Source organism: Scleropages formosus, chromosome 4 (genome assembly GCF_900964775.1).
Source record: "Scleropages formosus chromosome 4, fSclFor1.1, whole genome shotgun sequence".
In the NCBI taxonomy this organism is placed as follows: domain Eukaryota; kingdom Metazoa; phylum Chordata; class Actinopteri; order Osteoglossiformes; family Osteoglossidae; genus Scleropages; species Scleropages formosus.
In genome coordinates, this window is record NC_041809.1 from 33,336,307 (window position 1) to 33,358,118 (window position 21,812).

The 21,812-nt window shown below is 44.3% G+C and overlaps 1 protein-coding gene across 2 annotated transcripts in view; it reads left to right on the forward strand.

The window, feature by feature from the left end:
* The window catches only part of LOC108934356 (rho GTPase-activating protein 26-like), a 58,827-nt gene that overhangs the window by 25,666 nt on the left and 11,349 nt on the right, over positions 1-21,812 (forward strand). For both annotated transcript variants that reach the window (XM_018752024.2, XM_018752023.2), the window contains exons 7-20: positions 612-716; positions 1,793-1,922; positions 2,559-2,659; positions 3,718-3,812; positions 5,505-5,583; positions 6,401-6,437; positions 8,583-8,648; positions 8,739-8,813; positions 10,227-10,311; positions 10,662-10,720; positions 11,844-11,949; positions 13,203-13,362; positions 17,086-17,224; positions 18,437-18,590. In XM_018752024.2, the coding sequence (XP_018607540.1) occupies positions 612-716; positions 1,793-1,922; positions 2,559-2,659; positions 3,718-3,812; positions 5,505-5,583; positions 6,401-6,437; positions 8,583-8,648; positions 8,739-8,813; positions 10,227-10,311; positions 10,662-10,720; positions 11,844-11,949; positions 13,203-13,362; positions 17,086-17,224; positions 18,437-18,590 (1,391 nt within the window). The remainder of the gene's footprint in view (positions 1-611; positions 717-1,792; positions 1,923-2,558; positions 2,660-3,717; positions 3,813-5,504; positions 5,584-6,400; positions 6,438-8,582; positions 8,649-8,738; positions 8,814-10,226; positions 10,312-10,661; positions 10,721-11,843; positions 11,950-13,202; positions 13,363-17,085; positions 17,225-18,436; positions 18,591-21,812) is intronic.

Sequence of the window (21,812 nt, forward strand, 5' to 3'; positions counted from 1 at the left end):
TCTCATCCTTTTTATAACGTATAACTGAATGGGGCAGCAGGTGGTGTAGTGCTTAGTGCTGTCTTCATGTGCTGGAAGGACTCAGGTTCGAATCCCCCCTTCTACTATCGAACCCTTCAGAAAGGCACTAACCCTGAAGTGGTATAGTAACAATTACCCAGCTGTGTAAATCTGTACATTCTCGATCGTAGCTTGATACAGGTGGTCCCCGATTTACAATGGTTCGATTTAAGATTTTTTTCGACTTTACGATGGTGAGCTGGCCACGGACATTCAGTAGAAACCGTACTTCGAATTTTGATTTTTTTTTTTTTTTTTCTTTTTTCCGGGCAAGTGATATGCAGTGCGATACTCTCTCGCGATGCTGGGCGGCAGCAGCGATCCGCATCTCCCAGTCCATCACGCAGAGGTGTGTATTAGGTGTATTAAAAGCATTTTTGACTTACGATGGGTTTCGCGAAACTTAACCCCATCGTAAGTCGGGGACCACCTGTATAACATAGAGCGCCAGATATTGTAAGCTGCCTTGGACAAACACGCGAGTTAAACGAACAAATGAAAATTCCAGCGTCGTCTTTCACCTGTTCTTTTCTCTTTTACTTGTACCGCAGTTGCTGGCGTTCCTTCAAGGACTCTTCACTTATTACCACCACGGCTATGACTTGGCCAAGGACTTCAGCCACTTCAAGACCAATCTCACAATCAGCATTCAGAATGTAAAAGCACCGCGATTAACTGATGGCTTTTACCTTCATGTACAGTATTTAGAGACACTCGTATCCATAGTAAAATTGTCACAGGTGCAGATCCCACTTCTGGCTGTAGTACCCTTGAGCAAGGTACTTACCCTAAATTGCTCCAATTAAAATTACCCAGCTGCATTAATGGGTAAATAATTAGTAGCTTGACGGTTTAAGTCGCTTTGGAGAAAAATGTCAACTACATGTGTAAATGTAAATATATATAAATTTGATTTAGTCACCTTTCCAGTCTCTTTCCTTGTAAAATCACAGCCTGGGCAGTGAACATGTCGCTGTTACTTCTTTTCATGGCTGATATTACACAATGCAACAAAATTTTTCAAAGTTCTCAGTTATGTCGGTTTTTGCGTTGATGATTAAAGTTTGCTGATTGCACAGATACCACTAGTTCTTCTAGAGTGTCAGTTTCAGCCACAGAATGTCGCTTTCACTTTTTTAATGAGAATTTTCAAGAGTTTGAGAATTTTTTGCTCACACATATAAGGAACACTATACTGAGAGAATTTAAGCGCCATTTATTAACACAAAAAATTACATACAGTAAATATTCTGCATGCGTCAGAACATTCAAGAAAATTCTAGAAAGCACTGAAACATATCAGCCGTTGGGCGATTCTAGAAGGCACTGGACTATTGTAGAAAGTACCAGAACATTCTAGAAAGCATCGAATCCTCAGAAGTACTGGAATATTCGGTACTTGGAACCCGGAGGCAAAATTCGCCAAAAATTAGCTAATTTTAAGAATGTGGGATATTTTTCTACAAACTGACATACAGTTCGAACTAACGCCAAAAGTATGTTCAATATAACAAAACTGAATGGAAAAAGCAAAAAAATCGACATAACACATGACAAAATAAAATTTCTATTACTCTGTGCAATTGATTCTTTTGTCAAAGCAGATAAAACTGTCGACAAATTGGCCTCGTGACACTGTTCCAACTCAGCACCCAGAGCTGGGGGGTGTGTGTCAGCAGGTTGTGTGCTAAGTGAAGCTGTCGGTGACTCTCTGCTCGTCCCGTACACGCAGACGAGGAACCGCTTCGAGAGCACGCGAGCGGAGGTGGAGAGCCTCATGGAGAAGATGAAGGAGAACCCGCATGAGCACAAGAACGTCAGCCCCCACACCATGGAGGGGTACCTGTTTGTGCAGGAGAAGCGTGAGTGATGATCAACTGGTTGAATGGACAAAGTGATCACTTGTTGTCGCCCAAGGGTCTTGACCGCATTTCCAGGATACCTTCTGGGAGTTGAACCCGCAGCCTCGTAACGTCTTAACTGCATGTGACCTGCTGACCCTCAGCCATTTTTGGATTGTATCTCGAGTTCAAAAGTTCAATGTTCTCTCTCGAGTAGCGGAGACGCCTCCCCCGGTAAATGTCCGCTGGTCAAAGACTCTCAGTCTCGACAGTTGATGAAAATGTGCCTTTGCTCTTTTTAAATAAACTCACGTTGCCACGGCAACGTGAGTTCATTTAAAAAGAGCAAAGCTGTGTTTTCGATTGTTGCGTTTTATTTTGCAGATGGAATACTTCTTATTTTATTTATTAGTTCATTTATGCATTTGTTAAAATTAATAATTAAAAAAATAGTATTAATACATTAAATAATTCTTACATATCAATTAAAAAATCAAGTAGTACATTAATTTTGATTAAATTTTAATTTCTGATAGATTTTTAATCATATTAAGTATTTTTCTCCTTCTGCACACTTGGACTGGACTGTGTCCACCATGGCAGCTCCTGTCAACTCTTTGTTTGAATGTTCTTGTTGCTGCTGTTGCTCTTTCTCAGGTTCCTTCGTGTCCACTTGGGTCAAGTACTATTGCACCTACCAGCGGGAGTCCAGGCGGGTCACCATGGTGCCCTTTGACCAGAAGTCTGGAGGCAAAGCTGTGAGTAGGACCCTCTATGTCTTTAGCCTGGACATCTGGCAATAATGGTTAGCGATACTGCCTTTAGATCCAGAAATCGCCAGTTCGAAACCCAGCTATAGCAAGGTATTTACACTAAATTACGCTGGTAAAATTACACAGCTCGACATAAGTGGCTCAGCAGTAAAAGTTGTTTCAATCCTTCTACAGTCCTCCATAGATAGTACATTTGTGGTCATCCCCAAGCAGGGATCAGACTCCCTCCATAGCTGCTGTTGGTTCCCTACGTGCTCCCAGTATTTGCATTGACAGCCAGAATATTTTGCGACTCAAATTTCACTTTACCAACTATCAAAGCACAGTAAAAGCTGGAGTGTGCAGTCACAGTTCACTCTTAAAGCTCTTCTGCAAACCGGAAGTACGCTGTTTTGCTGAATCTGTGTCCCTCAGCATCCTGCTCACTTGCTGCATGCGGCAAATGCCAAGAGTCTGCAGAATGGGCCTGGGGACGAGACGGGTCTCGTTGCTCTGTCTCCACGCACCCTTCCGCACCACCCTAGTGGTGGGTCAGAGCTTCTGATGGGCTCTCATGTGCAGCTATGTTATAATGTGACCCACATCCTACAACTTCATGGGTTCCATGTCCCCATTCTGCTCTCAATACTCATTTTTACATGATGGGGGCTTAACTAACTCTGAATTATTTACACAGCACAACATTTCACATTTATTTGGTTAACTCATGCTTTTCTCCAAAGCACTTGGCAATGTTACTACTTACAATTATTTACCCATTTATACAGAAGGCCAATTTTTTACTGGAGCAATTTAGGGTAAGTACCTTGCTCAAGGGTACTACAGCTGGAAATGGGATTCAAACCTGCAATCTTTTGGTCTAAAGGCAGCAGCTCCATCCACTACACTACCAGCTGCCCTTGATTGGCTTCAGTATCTTTGCCCAGGGTAAAACAGTAGGGTAAATGCTGCAGCGACGTTGACGGTTGGCTTATGTAAGAGCTATATATGGTGCACGGTAGAGTTTTGGCAGCGGGAGACGCTCATCCTCCGTGTTTCTCCAGGGAGAGGAGGATGTTTTCACGCTCAAGTCCTGCACGCGGAGGAAGACGGAGTCCATCGAGAAGAGGTTCTGCCTCGACCTTGAGGCAGTTGATCGGTAAGCGAAGGGGAGCTGCGATCAGGAGCCACAAGATGGTGGTCTTGAGACACCGAGAGGGAACGCTCCGCTCCTTTGGCTCAGGGCCCACAGAAAATCCCAAAACCCCCCCTGGCGTACAGGAAGAGGCCTTTCCTCGTCCCTCTGCTGTTACATCTTTTACAGATTAAAAAAAATTCAGTATAAATGCTGTCCGTCGTATTAGATAGTAGAATTGATCCCGTAGCATTAAATTTCTTGAGATGGGTGGGGCTGAAAGAAATGGAACGGCTGAGAAATTTCTACTTCCCACCCCACCGTCGTGTTGGGTTCCGTTTATGTGTGAAGCTGTGGGGGCAACGGCGAAGTGCAAAAGTCACCTCTTTCCACCGGCTTTGCACCCCGCTGACACCTCTGCGTTTATTCGGATTTCACCTCAGCGAACCTTCACGGGACAAACGGACCTGTAAGAGTATGAGTGTTTTCTCAGCGTTTCAAGTTTCTGTGCATTTTTCCCACATAGTTACACCGTTATTATGTTACTACACATGGGATTTGAACCTGGCTCCTTTGAGGCCAATGTGCTGAGAGTCGTTGGCAGCGCTGTGGTTAGAGCTGCTGCTTTTGGACTCAAAGCTTATAGGTTTGAATCCCACCCTTCCTTGTAGTATCCTTGAGCAAGGTACTTACCCGAAATTGCTGTAATAAAATTACCCAGTTGTATAAATGGGTGAATAATTGTAAAAGTAGATTAAGTTGCTTTGGAGAAAACCATCAGGTAAATGTAACTGCTAGTCTGATATTTTTAGACCTTTTATTATATCTACAGTACCTGTCATGTGTCCAGTTGAGGGATACAACAGTGATTCGTTCTCTGGAATCTTGAAGTGCCATCTAACCTCTACACCATCTGCTGCCTACACTGCTCAAACTTTAAATGAACAACATATGCACTTTAGTGTATGAGTGACACATTCAACCAGAGGAAATACTACAGAAAGGAACTTGGTTTACACTGACGTTCTAACATCTTCTGGAGGCATCGCCTGTGACTCCTCAAGGGAATGGGAATACCCAGCACGTATAAATATATACTGTATATATATATATAAAAAACATGAGGTATTTCTGTCGTTAGCTGGTTTTTCATAAGGGCTGAAAGAGGCTCTTATCTAAAGTTTATTCTAACCTTGCCACTTTGCCAAGAGAGCGCACACACATAGACACACGATGACTTGAGGATGACGTGGGAGTCGGGTGCTGCGTGGCGGCTCAAGGTGAGCAAAGGCCAGTCATAGTCTCCGAAAGGTGGAGAACAGCAAGAGCCCAGGAGGGCGCTGCTACATACACGAGCGCTGGAAATGACAACTCAGCAAATATGCCAAGGTTTGGGTCCAAGGGATGAACTGGACTGGATGTGGGGGTGTATCGCTGTACAGTACAAAATAGTTTTGATGGTATGTTGTGCTGACACACTGTAGCGTGTTGACAGTTTTAAAACCATCTTTGTCATATATTGGTAGCTCAGAATACGCCTTTATCCACTGAAATTCGAGCAATTTAGCTCTTTCCTCCCATTTTTCCAGCCATTAGTCTTTTACTGATGGGATTCAAACTGAAGTAGCTTGTTTGAAGGCCACAGCTGGTTAGCGATCTCGTGCCCTTAACTGCCATACGAGCTGCTGCGTTGAACCGATGAGTGTCGTCCGGCAGGTCCGGGGTGATCACCATGCAGGCCTTGTCGGAGGAGGACCGGAGGTTGTGGATGGAGGCCATGGATGGACGGGAGCCGGTAGGTTCTCTCGGGACACTCTTGTTGTAGCAGTTGTCTTGGGTTTTGTCAAAGCTGTCGTAACCTGTTTATATTCATAACCATTTTATTACTCTTTTTCTCTGTGCTAAAATGATGGTCATTGTTGTATTTTATTCTGTCCCTCTCTTATTTTTTTGCCCAGATGATTTTGTTCTCATCCCATCTTCAACATGTCGAATCCGAAAGAGAGACATACTGAACAATTTTTTTTTTTTTTTTTTTTTTAAAAGATTTAATATTGTTTTGTTGTCCTTTTTTTAATCAATATACAAAATATGAAATTGGTAGCGTGCCAGTTAGGTTTTCCACTATTTGGGAGACAAATTTCAGTGAAAGATAGAGGGGAAAAGAAATGGTCACTTCAGTTCAAAATCTTCTTTGGTCAAAGCAGCTTTCAGTACGTGAAGTACAGGTGGTCCCCGATTTATGATTTAGATTTTTTCAACTTTACGATGGTGAGCTGGCGATAGACATTCAGTAGCGACCGTACTTCAAATTTTGAATTTAGATTTCTTTCCCGGGCAAGCGATATGTGGAGCGATACTCTCTCGCGATGCTGGGCAGCAGCAGCGATCTGCATCTCCCAGTCTGTCACACAGAGGTGTGTATTCGGTGCATTAATTGCATTTTCGATTTACGATATTTTTGATTCTTGATGGGGTTACGTTCCCCGAAACCCATCGTAAATCTGGGACTACCTGTATTTTGTGTTTCGTTATTATACGTAAATTCCGCCGTATGACTGTATTCATGGATATTTTCTCTCTAAATGTCTTTTTTGTTAATCTTTTTTCAGGTCTATAACTCAAACAAGGACAGCCAGACTGATGGAAGTAAGTAGTATTTTTAGGAACAAATGTTAGTACATTTAGGGACAAATTATTTGAGGTCAGACGCTGGGTTCTGGCTGGTTAATGACCATGTTTTCTCCTGCGTGGTCATACTGACATACATAATGTTTTAAGGTTGTGCCCACTCTCTTCATAGTCCCTCATTATGTGTGAGGGAATTTTATGCGAGGTATGATGTGGGAGCAGTAGGAGAGCTTTTACCATCATATACTCTGGCCTCTTATTAGCTGAACGCCAGTCCTCCAGATCCCAGAGCTCATGTCACAAAGTTTCGCACAGAAATACAAACATGGAAAACGTCTCTCCTTCGCCACAACACAAGACGCGAGATGCTAACCTGTGAAATATGCTGTAAAATTTGCTGTACACCAGCTACTTCTGACTCTGGACTGATGGGATGCTCAGGCTTTCTTCTCGGATGCTGCGTTCTTAGACATAGTGACACAATTAAATACATTTTCATGTTCATTTTTATGTACAACTATATAACAACAGGCTGCGGGGTGATGGGGCAGCGGGTAGCGTAGTATTTAGCGCTGTTGCCTTTGGACCCATAAGTTGCAGGTTCAGATCTGACCTCTGGCTGTATTACCCTTCAGCAACATACTTAGCCTAAATTGCTCCAGTGTTATTGCCCAGCTGTATAAATGAGTAAATAGATTGACATTGTAAGTCGCTTTGGGTGAAAAGCGTCAGCTAAGTGAATAAATGTTTAGTTTTATTTATCTTTTTTTTTTTTTTTTTTTTTTACAGCTCTGCCAGTTTTTCTAGTGTAATTTTCAAAGCGTCGTAGCTGGGCCATACACTTTTAGGTATCTGTGCTTAACCGTTTTGGTCATGTCGGTGTTCCTGGCTTTGCGATATATGGTCATGTGACTGGTAAAATCACCCACTTCCTGTCAGCCATTTTGTGCTGCTGTCGTGCGGAAGCTGGCAAGAAAAGGCCTTGTGTACGTTGCATATTAAACAAAGGGAACATTTCTCTACGTGTTTCAGGAACTTGCTAACGTGTCAGATGATACTTGTGCCGAATCTGTAAAACAAACATGATTTATGGATAAGGTATCGTCTTTACCGTCTCGCTTCTGTGCCGACACCGAAGGACTGACTTCTCAGCGTATTTCCGGCAATGTCGAGTAGCGTTTGCTCAGCATTAAAGCTTACCTCACTACCACAAGCTAGCCGTCGCATCCTACCGATATCTTCACACTAAAAGCTCCCGGTAAAAACGCAGCTCTTGAGGTTTTGTGATCTGATCATGTTGCTTTATTTGTTGCTTAAGCTGACCTGTAGTGACCACACGGTATTTTGCAAGTGTAAAGGATTTCTGAGAACTACTTGTGAATAAAATTCTCTTAAATTGCTTCTGAGATGACTGTTCATTTAAGTGCAAAGTATAATGTGCTTGAGAGCAAAAAAAAATTCAGCGGTGCGCTCAGTGGATATGACGAACAAGGACATCCGTATTTACTGCACTGTACTACTGTAACACACCCTATCAAGGCTGTTCTCTTCATTTAGGGACCCTTGAGGCTTGTAACGTGCTGCTTTTGACCTCCTTTCTAAGTATGATTTGTGAGAAAACAATGATTGCTGCAGACAACAACCATAAGTATAATAGAATCCAAATGTGTAAATTGAAAGGGAGTCCAGGATGCATTCATGTGGGGACAATGAAACTGAAATGCGAGAAAGACACTTGTATGGTGGCTCCGGTAGCGGTTCTCTCTTTTTGTATTCTGCCGTTAAAAATATCATGCAACTGGGGCTTAATTAGATGATAAAAGGCCAGTTGTAAACTGGGGACTCGTCGTGTGGTGTAAGGACGCCCCTTACCTATAGTGCTGTTAAATTAATCCGAGTGGATTTTATTTGATTTCATAGATTTTATTTCATAAAAGCACAGAAGTAGGACAGAACCCGGTAAGGTAGATAGATAATAATTACTGTTGTATTGAGGCTGTACGGAGATGTTGCAGGTATGTTTATATGACATCTTGGTGGCTATGTGGGTTGACTGTCCGGGGAAGACGATGACAACGGCCGTCATGAAATGTGACAACAAATACCCTTTCCGTTACATTGTGGTTTTTGTTCTTTGACACGTCTCCGTTTCTTCTCCTTCAGTGGCTCAGCTGGATGTCATAGGCTTCAACATCATCAAGAAGTTCATCCATGCCGTAGAAACCAGAGGTGAACCCAAACCTTCCTCCCTCTTTCTTGTTTCGTGGAACAGCAGCTCTCTGTATGACCGTGCCTCATTTCCTCATTTCTTTCAACCAGGAATTGACGAGCAGGGCCTCTACAGAATCGTGGGAGTCAATTCCAGGGTGCAGAAACTATTGAGCCTTGCCATGGGTAAGACCACCCAATGGACAAACAGTGAAGCAAGAGCATCGAGCAAGAGGCTATGCAACATGTATGCAAAGCATGTGTCCAATGGGTGTCCTGTTGGCACCTTGGCATGGCTAAAAACCTTCTCAGAAAACAGTTGACTGTAATACATGGGAATAGCTTTCTGTCTTTTACGCCATCATCTGTGTGTAAACATTGAATGGTATAGCTTTGGGGTGATTCTTTGGGGGTAGTAGGTTATGTGTCGTTTCAATATGCGATGGTTTGAGTAGCATCGCCTTCATCCTGATGGTTGAAGGTAGGGCAGGAGGAGGTCCCCCCGTGTGTGACTTGTACACATAAGGGGTCAAATCCATCCTCTGGCTCCCAGCAGTCACCTATTGGTGCGAGTTAACAAAAACAGCCTCCAGACAGTCTGGGGTCCTTCTTCAGCGCACGCTGAAAAAAACCCCATCAAGTCTTGCGCCTGTGTTACCATGGAAACCTGTAAACCTTTTCCAGTCACGGAGCCTGACTGAGAAAACATAAATGGCTTTGGTTAATGATAAGCACAAAGAGTTCTTTTCTGAACATAAAAATTTGACCCCAAGTTGAAGTACGGTAATTATATTTGGGTTGTCTGAGGACACCTGTACTGTCCCAATGACAGCAGGTACGTTGTTGACTTTGGGCCGTTACTGAGAGTAGATCACAGCTTCCTTCACACGTTTAGTAGTGCAGTACAACATCTGTGTGAAACACCACGGTATCCCACCCTCTGCTGCATACCACCACTACCTGCCTGTATGTGAGGCCCCAGATGGACCCATAGTTTCTTACCTTTTCCGGACCCTTCACTCAACACATCTCCCACCCCCAAGTCCTTAGGAACCTCAACAGAATACATATTTGTCACGTTGCTGTTAACAGCTGGAGCAAATATACAAAAAACAATGGAAAGCAACCGTAGAACCCCGAACGGCCAGTGCTACGGGAGCCCCGACACCCAGTGCTGTCACTACATTCCAGTTTGTGACAAGCAAATGCCTTCCTTTTCTATCTGCTCTCCATATTTTATTCTCTTGTTGATCTTTCCAACATCCACAAAGACCCTGTTCCTGATGGCTTGCTGACCCCTTCTCCCTTGACCTTTCATATGAAACTCTTCATCCCTCATTTTGGAGATACCAAAATGCAACAATATAAGGCACAACAAAGACATACAGATAATATCTGGGTGCCTTTTAGTTTCTCAGCTTTGTGAATGGAATATTTCAGAATTTAATCCATTCCTGGACCGAACACTGTCCTCTCTAGACCTGCAGTTTAAAGTGCGTCATTTTTTCTAAGCAGCTTTTCCCATCTTCACCCTAATCTCCTTGGTGGGATCAGGAGCCCCTCGATTTTTTTTAAACATTAATGTTGTCTATTCCACAGATCCAAAAACATGTGCAGATGTTGAGCTGGACAATTCCGAGTGGGAAATCAAGACCATCACCAGCGCGCTCAAGTACTATCTCAGGTGATAGCTGGGACACCCCCCTCGGCTGGTTTAGTATGTGAAAACCCCAGAGCTGGGATAAGCTTAGCAAAGCCGACCAAGTCCGTTCATACGGACAACTCACAAAAATAAAGCTGGTCAAATCCCAGGCCTAGAAGGCTGTGCTGCGGTGGGAATCAAGCCCACTTAGCCACCTAATTCAATGGATTGCAAATTGGATTAAGCCAATTAATTCCCACTTGTCTGAGTGCTGAGGCTGCCATGGGGCGCAAGAGCACGGGAGGGGGGTGGAGGTAACACAAATAGGCCCCAGGAGATGATGTGGTCAGTAATATGTCTTGGCTTATGATACCAACTTTTTATCTTTCCAGAATGCTGCCCACCCCACTCATGACCTACCAGTTACAGCGCAACTTCATCCAAGCAGCGAGTGAGTTTTTTTCTTTTCTTTTTTTCTTCCCCCCTCCTTCTCTGCTCGCTCTCCAGTCCATCTGGTTCTGTTTGTTCAAACTTTTTCCCATACTCGGTGAATCACAGCTTGTGTTCAAGAGGCCTGCGTGAAAGAATGCGGGAGACGTTTGACATAAGAGTGGCAGCTTTAGGATCAAACCCTCAGGCACCAGGCTTCACTGGATCAACGTGCGATGAGCGGATGTTTTGTGAGCAAAGCAGGAATGAATTTCTCAAATATGAAGTCCACAAAAGTCATATGCCGTGGTAATTATTTTTTATAAGAAGCAGAATTTCCTTGGAAGCTGGATATGAGGTTGGGCAGCAGGTAGCACAGGGGTTAAGAATGTGGTTTCACGTATTCCTCGTTGAGTCTCGAGGGGTTCTGCTGTTGTAATTACTGTGAGTTTCTTCAGTAGATATCCAGCTCTATACATGGAGAATGGAAAAATAAATCTGAAAAGTGTGAATTGACTGGAATATGAGCAGCTGCGGAGCAACTGTAACCATTAACTGGCTGAAATAAAAATGATATCGCGTTATTGTTGGCTAATGAGTCACGGTGCTCAGTGGTCTGTTGGTCTCTGTGGCTGTGAAGTTACAGAGAAGGACTCATCGGATGCTTTCCTCCTTTGCACGCTATTGCACTCCGCCGACAATTTACTGTAGGGACACGTCACCCATCCAAAGCTTTCAGCAGTTCAGCGGTTGACGGTGAGCCAGTATTCCAGGCCTATGGTTCAACCGTGAAACAACACACCGAAGAGCGAAAACGAAGCAGTTACTGGGCAAAGAGTTAGGAAAGACCAGTTGGAGCTAAAGCAAGAAGACATCCAAGTTGCAGTTCTGGAGGGTTCATCTCCATTGCTTGTGCATTAGATGAGTATCTTTGGGTAGAAAAATTCCAAAATTCTTTGCTTAATGACATGTTTTATTCCAGAAGGATGAATGTTGTGATGAATAAAGATAGGCAACATAATGTGATATAGTAGATCTTGAGTTCAAGAGGTTGTGAGCGACTCATGGGAATGGATTTGTTATTTGTTCGGTGATCAATAAACCAATAAAAGGGGCTAGCTCTGGTTGTTCTCCTCATCCCCTAGAGCTGGACAACCCTGAGGCCCGCATCCTGGAGGTCCAGAGCCTCGTGCATCGCCTGCCAGAGAAGAACCGCCAAATGCTGGAGCTGCTCATGAAGCACTTGGCTAAGTAGGTTGCAGCTTTGTTCTTCTTCTTCTTGTAAATGTGATAAGTAGTGAAAGTCTGTGTTCCATATTGTTCACTCTGCTTTCTATTCTCGTTCTTGCCAATACTGTGCTACTGGTTGCATGTAACTGGACTTTTCCCGCTTTCAGTGACGTCCCATCCGTCCTCTGACTTTTCGTTAAAAATAACGGCTCATCTCTTCGCTCGATCTCTTGGAACCGTCTAAACATCTCTTCTGTTTCTCCTGATACTTCCCACAGCATCACCGCTTTCCTTACCTTTTCTTCTTTCTCATAGCTTCACTTTAAGCACTTGTGTCCAGACCTGCTCATAGTTTGATCTTTTGTCAGGCTGTAACGTTGCATTTCATGCTGGATTGTTGTCATCTGGTTGTCGTCTTGAAAACGGATGTTTTATGCAATCTTAATATTGTTCGTTGACTTTGGCAAATGTAACTAAATAAATAAAATATAATCAAGTTAAAAATATGATATAATAAAATAATACTAAGCACTCTGATGTGACATTTGGGGATGGGCACTATAGAAAAAAAATTTGGCTGTAAGTCTCAAATTCCAGTACTTTAAAGGAGGGGTGAGATGCTTTTTCGCTCTCTGTTGATAATTTGGCAGATTCGGCAGTGTATCGTGGTACAAATGTGCACTGGTACGAAACGTGCTTTACGACAGTCTCCCGTTGTGCGAAAACCACATCCTGAGCGATTACAACATCACTGAAGAGCTGAAATCTGTTTTTGCTTAGAGGAGGGAGCAGATGAGAGACATGCATGCGTTGTAATCCAGCGCTTTACTTCCAGCAAAGGCTTCAAAACACCTCCAAATGCTGTTTTCCCACACAGTTTGCACATCTTTGACGAAGTTTTTTTTTTTTTTGTATGCTGACTTGCGGATGTCAGAAGACTACTTTCAAGTCTGGTGGCAGTTGGCCCCTTGTGGATTTATCAGAAGTTATAGCGGGGGAGTGGTCTGTCTGTTCCAGTGGGCGTCCCTCTGTCCGTCTATCCATCCAGCTGTTATTCCGAGCAGCCAAATCCCTGATGGTATAAATGATGCCAAGAAAGGCTGGGCTGAGGTCATTGCTGTTGGCTGTGCTTTAAACCCCATGTCTAAATCAGTGTGGTGTCTGGAGTTTTTTTTTTCTCTTCATATGGATGAGCAGCAGGTGCCGGTAAAATCTTATAAAAGTTGTTAAAATTTTGTGCGTCTCCTTCTTTTCACTTCTCCCCCTCTACCCAGCGTGGCAAGTCACCATCAGGAGAACCTGATGACAGTGGCTAACCTGGGCGTGGTCTTCGGCCCTACCCTGCTGCGCCCCCAGGAGGAGACGGTGGCCGCCATCATGGACATCAAGTTCCAGAATGTCGTGGTTGAAATCCTCATCGAGAACCACGAAAGGGTGAGAGAAAACATATTATTTCATTTACATTTACATTTATTCATTTAGCAAGCACTTCTCCAAAACAACATAGATGTCAGGGAAAAATTCAGTGGGTTGTAATATAATATAATATAATATAATATATAATATAATATAATATGAGGGGGTGCGGTGGCGCAGTGAGTTTGGCCTGTGCCTGCTCTCTGGTGTGTCTGGGGTTCAAGTCCTGCTTGGGGTGCCTTGCGACGGACTGGCGTCCCATCCTGAGTGCGTCCCCTCCCCCTTCACCCTTGCGCCCTGCGTTGCCGGGTTAGGCTCTGGCTCGCCACGATCCCACTCGGGACAAGCGGTTGTTGGTTGGTGTCTTATATAATCTCATCTTCACCTTCTAACTCATTTTCTATGAGATGTACATGGCTTTGGAGAAGAGTGTCTGCTAAATGAATGAATGTATAATAATTATAATAATAATGATGATGATAAGTATTAGTAGGTCAGTATTGGTAGTTTTATTTTCAAAGGTCAGCTGTTACCATAGTGGTTAAGGACTTGGCGTAACCTGCAGGCAGCCCAGGCAAGTCTAAGGAGGAGCCTGCTATTGTACCTGTGAACAAAGCATTTAACTCCAATTGCTGCAGTAGAACATCCAGCGGTGTAAATGGGTAAAGCGGTAAATTATTTCTGTTATAAGCATCAGTTAAGCGAGCCAGTTTACTTCTGCTTGTCCTGAGAGGGTCGCTGTGGTCGCAGGCTGAGCAGGCACACTCAACGCTTCCTTTCCTTAGCAACAGTCTCCAGCTCCTCCTCGGGGACGTCCACGCGTTCCAAGTCCTGCTAAGAGACATAATCCCTTCAACATGTCCCAGGTCTGCTTTGGGTTTCCTCCCAGTAGGGTGTGCCTGGTACAGCCCCAGCGGGACCCAGCCAGGGGCCTGCAAGGTGAAGGATCGGGATCAGCTGCAGAGCAGACATCAGCAGAATGGACCTAGACAGAATATCATCAATCAGTCAGCTAAATAATCATTTTTGTATTGGTACTACGGCCACGTGACTTTCCTAATCCCCCGCACAGAGGTGATGGGGCTTAGGATGAGTGACAGCTAGGGAGCGTGGACCATTTCCAGGAAACTGAGTGTCTGCAGCACAGCTAAGCACAGCTAGGACCGTACTCAGGTTTCCTCGCTATTACCTTTTCCGTGGTGGCTTAAGGAGATTGTACAGGGCACATGCAGGAGAAGAATGGATGCAGAGGGGAGGTGGAACAGGGTGTGGTTACAGAGCTTGCAGCACCGGGTCAGAGTGCTGCCTGTTTTACGAAAGATGGGATCGGTGCCTGTAAATCCCTGGGGCCGGAGCGTCAGCAATGGGTCCCTCTGCCAGAGACTTAAAGGGCGAGCAGCTTAGCCCAGTCACCATGGCAACAGGCCTCACTGACCAGTGCATGCATGAAACATTGCTATTGTGCTCACGGTCTGGTGCTGGGGGGCAAGGGGGGGGGCAAGGGGGGGGCAGTGATAGGTGCTAAAGTGAGGGCCATTAGCAGCATGTAGTGATGTACATGTGCGAAACTTCCACAGAGCTTCAGTAATTGATTATTCTAAGGGCTCCATAATTAGAGGACCTTTTTACTGCAGTGGGGACTCACTTTTTACCACTCAAGTGTGGAAACACATCTGACTTGGAACAAAGCTGGGGAATATGTTTAAAAGCCAGAGGAGCCTGGAATGTAGTGTGTTATTATAAGGTGCCATCTGTGTAAATCTTTATTTGCTGAACGTAGCAGGAATGTACCGTTCTCCCTAAAGGGACATCCTGAAACTCGGCAAACTCCGTCCCTTGCGATCTGTACGTATCTTTCTTTTTTTCCCAGGCATTTTGTACATGCTGACCCACCTCTTTGTTGTGTTTTTATTTAGAATGTCACCGTATAAGTTATTTAGTTGTAGACTGCATTATGAAGTTTGTGCCGGAAATTAAATTCGTAGGGAGAGTTGGTAGCGCAGTGGTTGGGGTTACCCCTTTGGACCTGAACGTCATGCGTTTGATTCCCACCTCTGGCTATAGTACCCTTGAGCAAGGTACTTACCCTAAATTACTCTAGTAAAAATGACCTAAACGGATAAACAACTGTAACCTTGATATTGTTCTGAGAAAAGCCTCAGACAACTGTAAAATAATAAAACTTTTACACGCTGCTGGCGTCGGACTGCCGTGTTATAATCGCGCCAGTGTGTCCGCTTCTACATTTATTGTGCCAAGCCATCGCTGCGGATGAATGTTTGCCTAATTCCGAGTCAAAAATGGCAACGAGCAGCACGAAAAGTGTAAATCAATGCAAAGCGTTCTGTACAGTGGGAGCCAACACGAAATGGTCAATTGCGGTAATTACGGTAACTACTAGTAACACAACAATTCCATCCGTTGTCAACAACTGCTTGTCCCAAGCAGGAGCCTCACCTGGCAACACAGGGCATAAGGCTGGAAGGGAGGGGACGGGACGCACCCTGGACGGGACGCCAGTCCATCACAAGGCACCCCAAGCAGGGCTCGAACCCCAGAGCCACCACACAGCAGGAACTGGCTGAACCCCCCACGCCCCCCTCAACATAACAATTTCAAAGTTTAATTATACTGATATGATTTTTGTTCATTCTTTATCCAGTGCCACCTGTGAGTTTATCCCGCTATACAACTGGGTATTTTAACAAAGTAAATCAGGTTCCAGTCCTGCTCCCTCTGTAGTACCCTTGAGCAAAAGGTGCTTATGCTGAATTACTCTGGTGACAAATGACCCTGCTGCATTAATGCATAAATAAATGTAAATAGCTTAGCCACTCTGGAGAAAGGCATATGATAACTTTTTATTATTAGCATTATTATTATAATTATTATTTTTAATAATAATAATAATAATAATAATAATAATAATAATAATAATGGAGCTTTGTGACCTAAAAGTTGTCATTATTTTTTTAAAGTATTATTTATTTATTTTAACGTTACAAGGATTTCTGAGCACTCTTGTACGCGTTGTCCTTCCACCTGAGCTCTTCCCGTAGTCCGGCTGCTGGGTCTTTGGGCTGTGTTGCGTCAGGAAGTTGTATTTTCCTGGAGCGAGGCTGCTTGTAGAACAGCTGACAGAATGGAGACCATCGATCCCCCACCCCCCCACGTCCGCCGTGCTGGAGATCGATTTTGTCCCGCGGAAGCCATTAACCGTGGGATTCATACCTAGAGCCATTTCGGGAGGCGGCACGTCTCACGCTGCAGATGACGCGTAACCTGCGGGTTTGGAACATGTCCATAAGGGGCGCCCGTGATACCCTGGTGAAACACCTTTGTTTCACTTCCGTATCTGCTGTCTGCTTTAGCACATATAGTTAGACCCACTGCCTTTGGATCTGAAGGTTGATGGTTTGAATCCCACCTCCAGTTGTAGTATTCCTGACCATAGTACTTCCTAGCTATATAAATGGGTAAATAACTGTAGGTATGTTAACGTGGTAAGCTGCTTTGGAGAAAAGCGTCAGATAAATGTAAATGAGTGTCTTTCCAGCCTCCTCATCTCGAGAGAGCCGTCATGTATGGTGATAGCGAAGAGTGTCGTCCAGCGTTTTGAAGACCGTTTCTTGCCTTTTGCTGAAGGTTCGCTTTGAGAAACGTAGGCGTTGACTGCGTATAACCAGACATGTGCAGTATGTATTGTTTAGGTTATGGATGTTGAATATTCCTCCTCCACAGATTTTCAATGAGTTACCCGTACCTGGAGAGGGGCAGCAAAACCCCAGCCTACCTTGGAAGAGGAGCGCAGAGAATAAGACCCCCTCCTGCAGCGAAAGGCCCCTCACCCTCTTCCACATGCCTCAGTCTACTGAAAAAGGTGAGATGTCTCCCGGAACCCCAGGATTCCCCCAGGCGGCCCAGAATTCATTGCCACATTTAGAATGTATAGTACAATATAACAAAAAACAAAAATTCCATTGTTTTTTTCCCCAATGTATTTTTCATTCAGTTTTGTTATATTAAACATACTTTTGGCGTTTGCATTTATTTATTTAGCGGGTGCTTTTCTCCAAAGCGACTCTATGTAATGTCATCAGCCCACACACCTTATTCACCGCGGTGACTTAACACTGCTAGATACACTACTTACACTGGGTCACTCATCCATACATCAGTAGAACACACTCTCTCTGTCACTCACACACTATGGGGGAACCTGAACAGCATGTCTTTGGTGTGTGGGAGGAAACCAGAGCACCCAGAGGAAACCTACTCTGACACAGGGTGAATATGCAAACTCTCGTTGTTCCAGCGTTAGTTCGTACTGTATGTCCATTTTCAGAAAAATATTCCACATGCTTGAAGTTAGCAAATTTTGGCACCCTGTTCCAAGCACATATTCCAGTGCATTTTAGGATCTGTTGCTTTCTAGAATATTGGGTACTTTCTTGAATGTTCTGTTGCCTTCTGGTATCTTCCAGTGGCTGCTGCATTGCTGTGCTATTGTAGAACGTATGTGCTTTCTAGAATGTTCTAACATACGCAGAATATCTATGTAATTTTTTTTTGTTAATAAATGACAGTTAAAATCTTACAGTATAGCGCTCCTTATATGTGTGGGCAAAAATATTCATACATTCTTTAAAAATTTCATAAAAATTGTGAAAGCAAGGTTCTGTGGCTGAAACTGACACTCTAGACGAACTAGTGGCATTTTTTGTAATCGGTGAACTTTAAGTAACCGTAGTCAGTGCAAATATCAACATAATTAACAACTTTGAAAAATGTTGTCGTGTAGCCAATCAGGGTGCCTCACGGTAAGGTTTATGTAAATTTACCCAGAAGTCATTTCAGTGGCAGCTGGTGGCATAATGATTATAAATGCGGGCTCAAAATGAAAGTTGCTCATTCAGATGCCAGTCGGGAACTTGCTGTAGTACCCATGAGTGCAGTACCCGCTTCAATTGCTTCAGTGAAATATCCTCATATATGAGCGAAACTGCCCCGCCGTGGGTAAAAGCATCAGCTAAAGCAAAGTGATGACAGTCGTTTGTCTTGGAAACGACAAATGGAATATTCTGTCCAGCAGAGAGGAAGAACAGCAGTGCTCAGGACTCCTGCGACGACTCCTCCCTGCCCCAGACCTCAAGCCACGTCGGCAACGTGACCATCAACGAGACCATCAACGAGACCCCGGACACGGAGGGGCTTCCGCCGGGGAAGCAAGCGCGACCCAGTTCGCTGTGAGTGTGGCCTTGCTGTTACTCCCTCGTCCAAACACACACTCTAGTACCTCTTCCCTGTATTGGGCTTCTGTTATACTTTGCTCTTTTAATGTACGATTGCTTCATTTTGCATGAGGGGCGCGGTGGTGCAGTGGGTTGGACCGGGTCCTTCTCTCTGGTGGGTCTGGGGTTTGAGTCCCGCTTGGGGTGCCTTGTGGCGGACTGGCGTCCCGTCCTGGGTGTGTCCCCTCCCCCTCCGGCCTCACGCCCTGCGTTGCCGGGTAGGCTCCGGTTCCCCGTGACCTCGTATGGGACAAGCGGTTCAGAAAGTGTGCGTGCGTGCGTGCGCGCTTCATTTTGCTTGCTGTGCATTTACCCACATGCCAGGAGATGCTCCGAGAACTTTAAATCGCCGATGGGCTTTAACTTAGTATGTTTTAACTAACCCTAACCAACCCACCCTTAACTAACCCTATCCATACCTTAAAGTAACCCTAACTCCTACCTTAACTAACCCTAACCCATTGTAAGTAGTGTATCTAGCAGTGTAAATCACCGCGGTGAATAAGGTGTGTGAGCTGATAACACTACGTTGAGTTCATTGGAAGTCACTTTGGAGAAAAGCATCTGCTAAATACTTAAATGTAAATGTACAAAGTATTTGCTTGTGTAACAAATACCATCTGTACAATGAGTGCATTTAAATCTTTAAAAAAAAAAAAAAAATGTTGTCGTGTATTAATTTTTTTATGTATAACAGAACCTGTAATTTTGGACAGACAGAAAAGATAAGTCAGCAAATGAATGTTAATATTAAATCACCAGTTTTAGTTTTTTTTACCTACGCGTAACCAGAAATACACAAATAATTCTGCAGGCCAACTGAGTCCACAGCCGTTAATGCCATGCCAGAAAAATTTTTTTTAGATTAATTTTTTTCACATTTTCCATTCAGTTTTGTTAGATTTTGACGTTAGTTCATACTATATGTCCTTTTTTTTTTGAAAAATATTCAACATTCTTGAAATAAGGAAATTTTGTTGAATTTTGGTGCTGGGTTCTAAGCACCGAATATTCCAATACCTTTTATAATCTGGAGCTTTCTGCAATGTTTTGGAGCTTTCTAGATCCTTCTGGTCCTTTCTAGAAACTTCCACTGGCTGTAAAGCACCAAAATAAAACTGACATCTAGAAGAATTAGTGGTATTTTTGTAATTGCTAAACTTTAACTAATCATAATCAACACAAAAATTGACATAACTAAGATCTGTGAAGAATGGTGTTATAATGGTAAAGGGCATTGACTTGTAACAAGAAGGATGTGAGTTCAAGTCCCAGTCCTGCCCTTGTGCCTTTGAGAGAAGTATCTGAAGTGATGCTATAACAGCTGGATGAGAGGGTTAAAAAAAAAATTAATATTACTGGACAGCAGTGATAAGGTTTGTCGCCTTGGAAGTGATAGAGCAGTGTTCGAATCCCTTCTGTCAGCAGGTAAAGTGATGCTCAGAGCTACTTACAATGGATACTATGTAGCATTACTAGCCCACACACACACCTTTATTCACCAAGGTGACTGCTAGATACGCTACTTACAAGAGATTACTCATCCAGGCATTAGTGAAACCAACTCACTCCGTGACACTCACACACTATGGGGGGGGAGCCTGAACAGCATGTCTTTGGACAGTGGGAGGAAACCAGAGCACCCAGGGGAAACCCACACGGACAACATGCAAACTCCACACAGATTGAGCGGGGATCAAACCCACGTTCTCTTGCACCACCCAAGCACTGCAAGACAGCAGCACTACTTGCTGTGCCACCATGCCGCCCACTTACCTTGAAGGCTGGGTTAGTTGGGGTTGTGCTCTCAAATGGACTAACAGCCCTCCCCCACAATGATTAAGAGGCTCTTGGTTCACATCCCACTCCACCGGATGAGGCTTGTCTGTTTTCCCACACCCCCATTTATTATAGCGGCGAACCCGTGTCAAGTCGCACCCATGGAAAGCATGCCAGGGAAGATCAGCCCTCAGACACCTCGCCCAGGAAGCTACAGCTGAGGCATCGACTCGTCTCTCGGAGGCTTTAATAGCCCTGTGGGACAAACGAGAGCAAGTTTAGCAGGAACAGCTTTCGGATCCTGCTCTCGATGCCCTGAATTTCCTTTCAGTTTGTGCTGAAACAACGTTGTAGACAATGGGGTTCGGAGACGTGTTGGTGGAGATGAGGTTGAAGGACCAGACTTGGGTGTGAGTTGCTGGTAGTGTAGTGGTTAGAGCTGCTGCCTTCAGGCCAAAAGGTTGCAGGTTTGAATCCTACCTCTGGCTGTAGTACCCTTGAGTGAGGTACTTACCCTAAATTGCTCCATTAAAATTACCCATCTGTATAGATGAGTGAAAAATTATAAGTGAGTCAACATTTTAAGACGCTCTGGAGAAAACTGTCAGATAAATGAGTAAATCTAAATGAACAGCAAGATGTATATTGTGGTAAAGTACGCAGTCCGCTTTGGATTGTGATGAACAGGATGAAAAAAAAAAATTAGTTGGCGGGTGAAGAAGATGACCTTATCAGCCCCACCCCTGATTCATTGCGTACTCTAAACCAAAGCTGCAGCATTTTGAATTGCTCATATTAAAACAATATGTTTTGTTAGCAGAGAGAGCCAGAATCACATCCTTTATGGATGGATGGAGGGAAGGAAAGGTGGGGGGGAATAACATTGTTGGACGCCGAGACCTCATAAGCGTGTCGTACAGTCATGCGGAGAGCCGACGGTGTGTAGGATGTTCACTTAAACACACGGCAACAAATTCGCGGCCACGGCGAATGTTTATTTACACGGAGCAATTTCCCAAACAAGAGTAGGCGTGAGTAAATGAGCTAGAATAATAATTTAAAAAAACAGTCCAGATGAGCTGTGCAAAGAGAGAAGCTCGCAAATGAGGGCTGAGTCAGGAGAAGCCCTTGGGAGGGAACCGAGGACGAGCGTGTTTCAATGTGCTGTGGAACACCGAGGCTTCTGTGGGTGGAGGTGCGGGGACCTTGCGGGCTGTGATTTAATGATGCTCTTAGGACTCGAGCTGCAGGCGTCGGCTGAGTCACTAGCGTCCGTTCGAACCCGCAGACCTCAGATCACAGGACATGCTGGAACAGGTACGATGGGGATGAAAGTGAAGAGAAGGATGTAAGAATGAAAGTGAAGGGAAGAATAATGAGTATGAAGGCAGGGTGCAC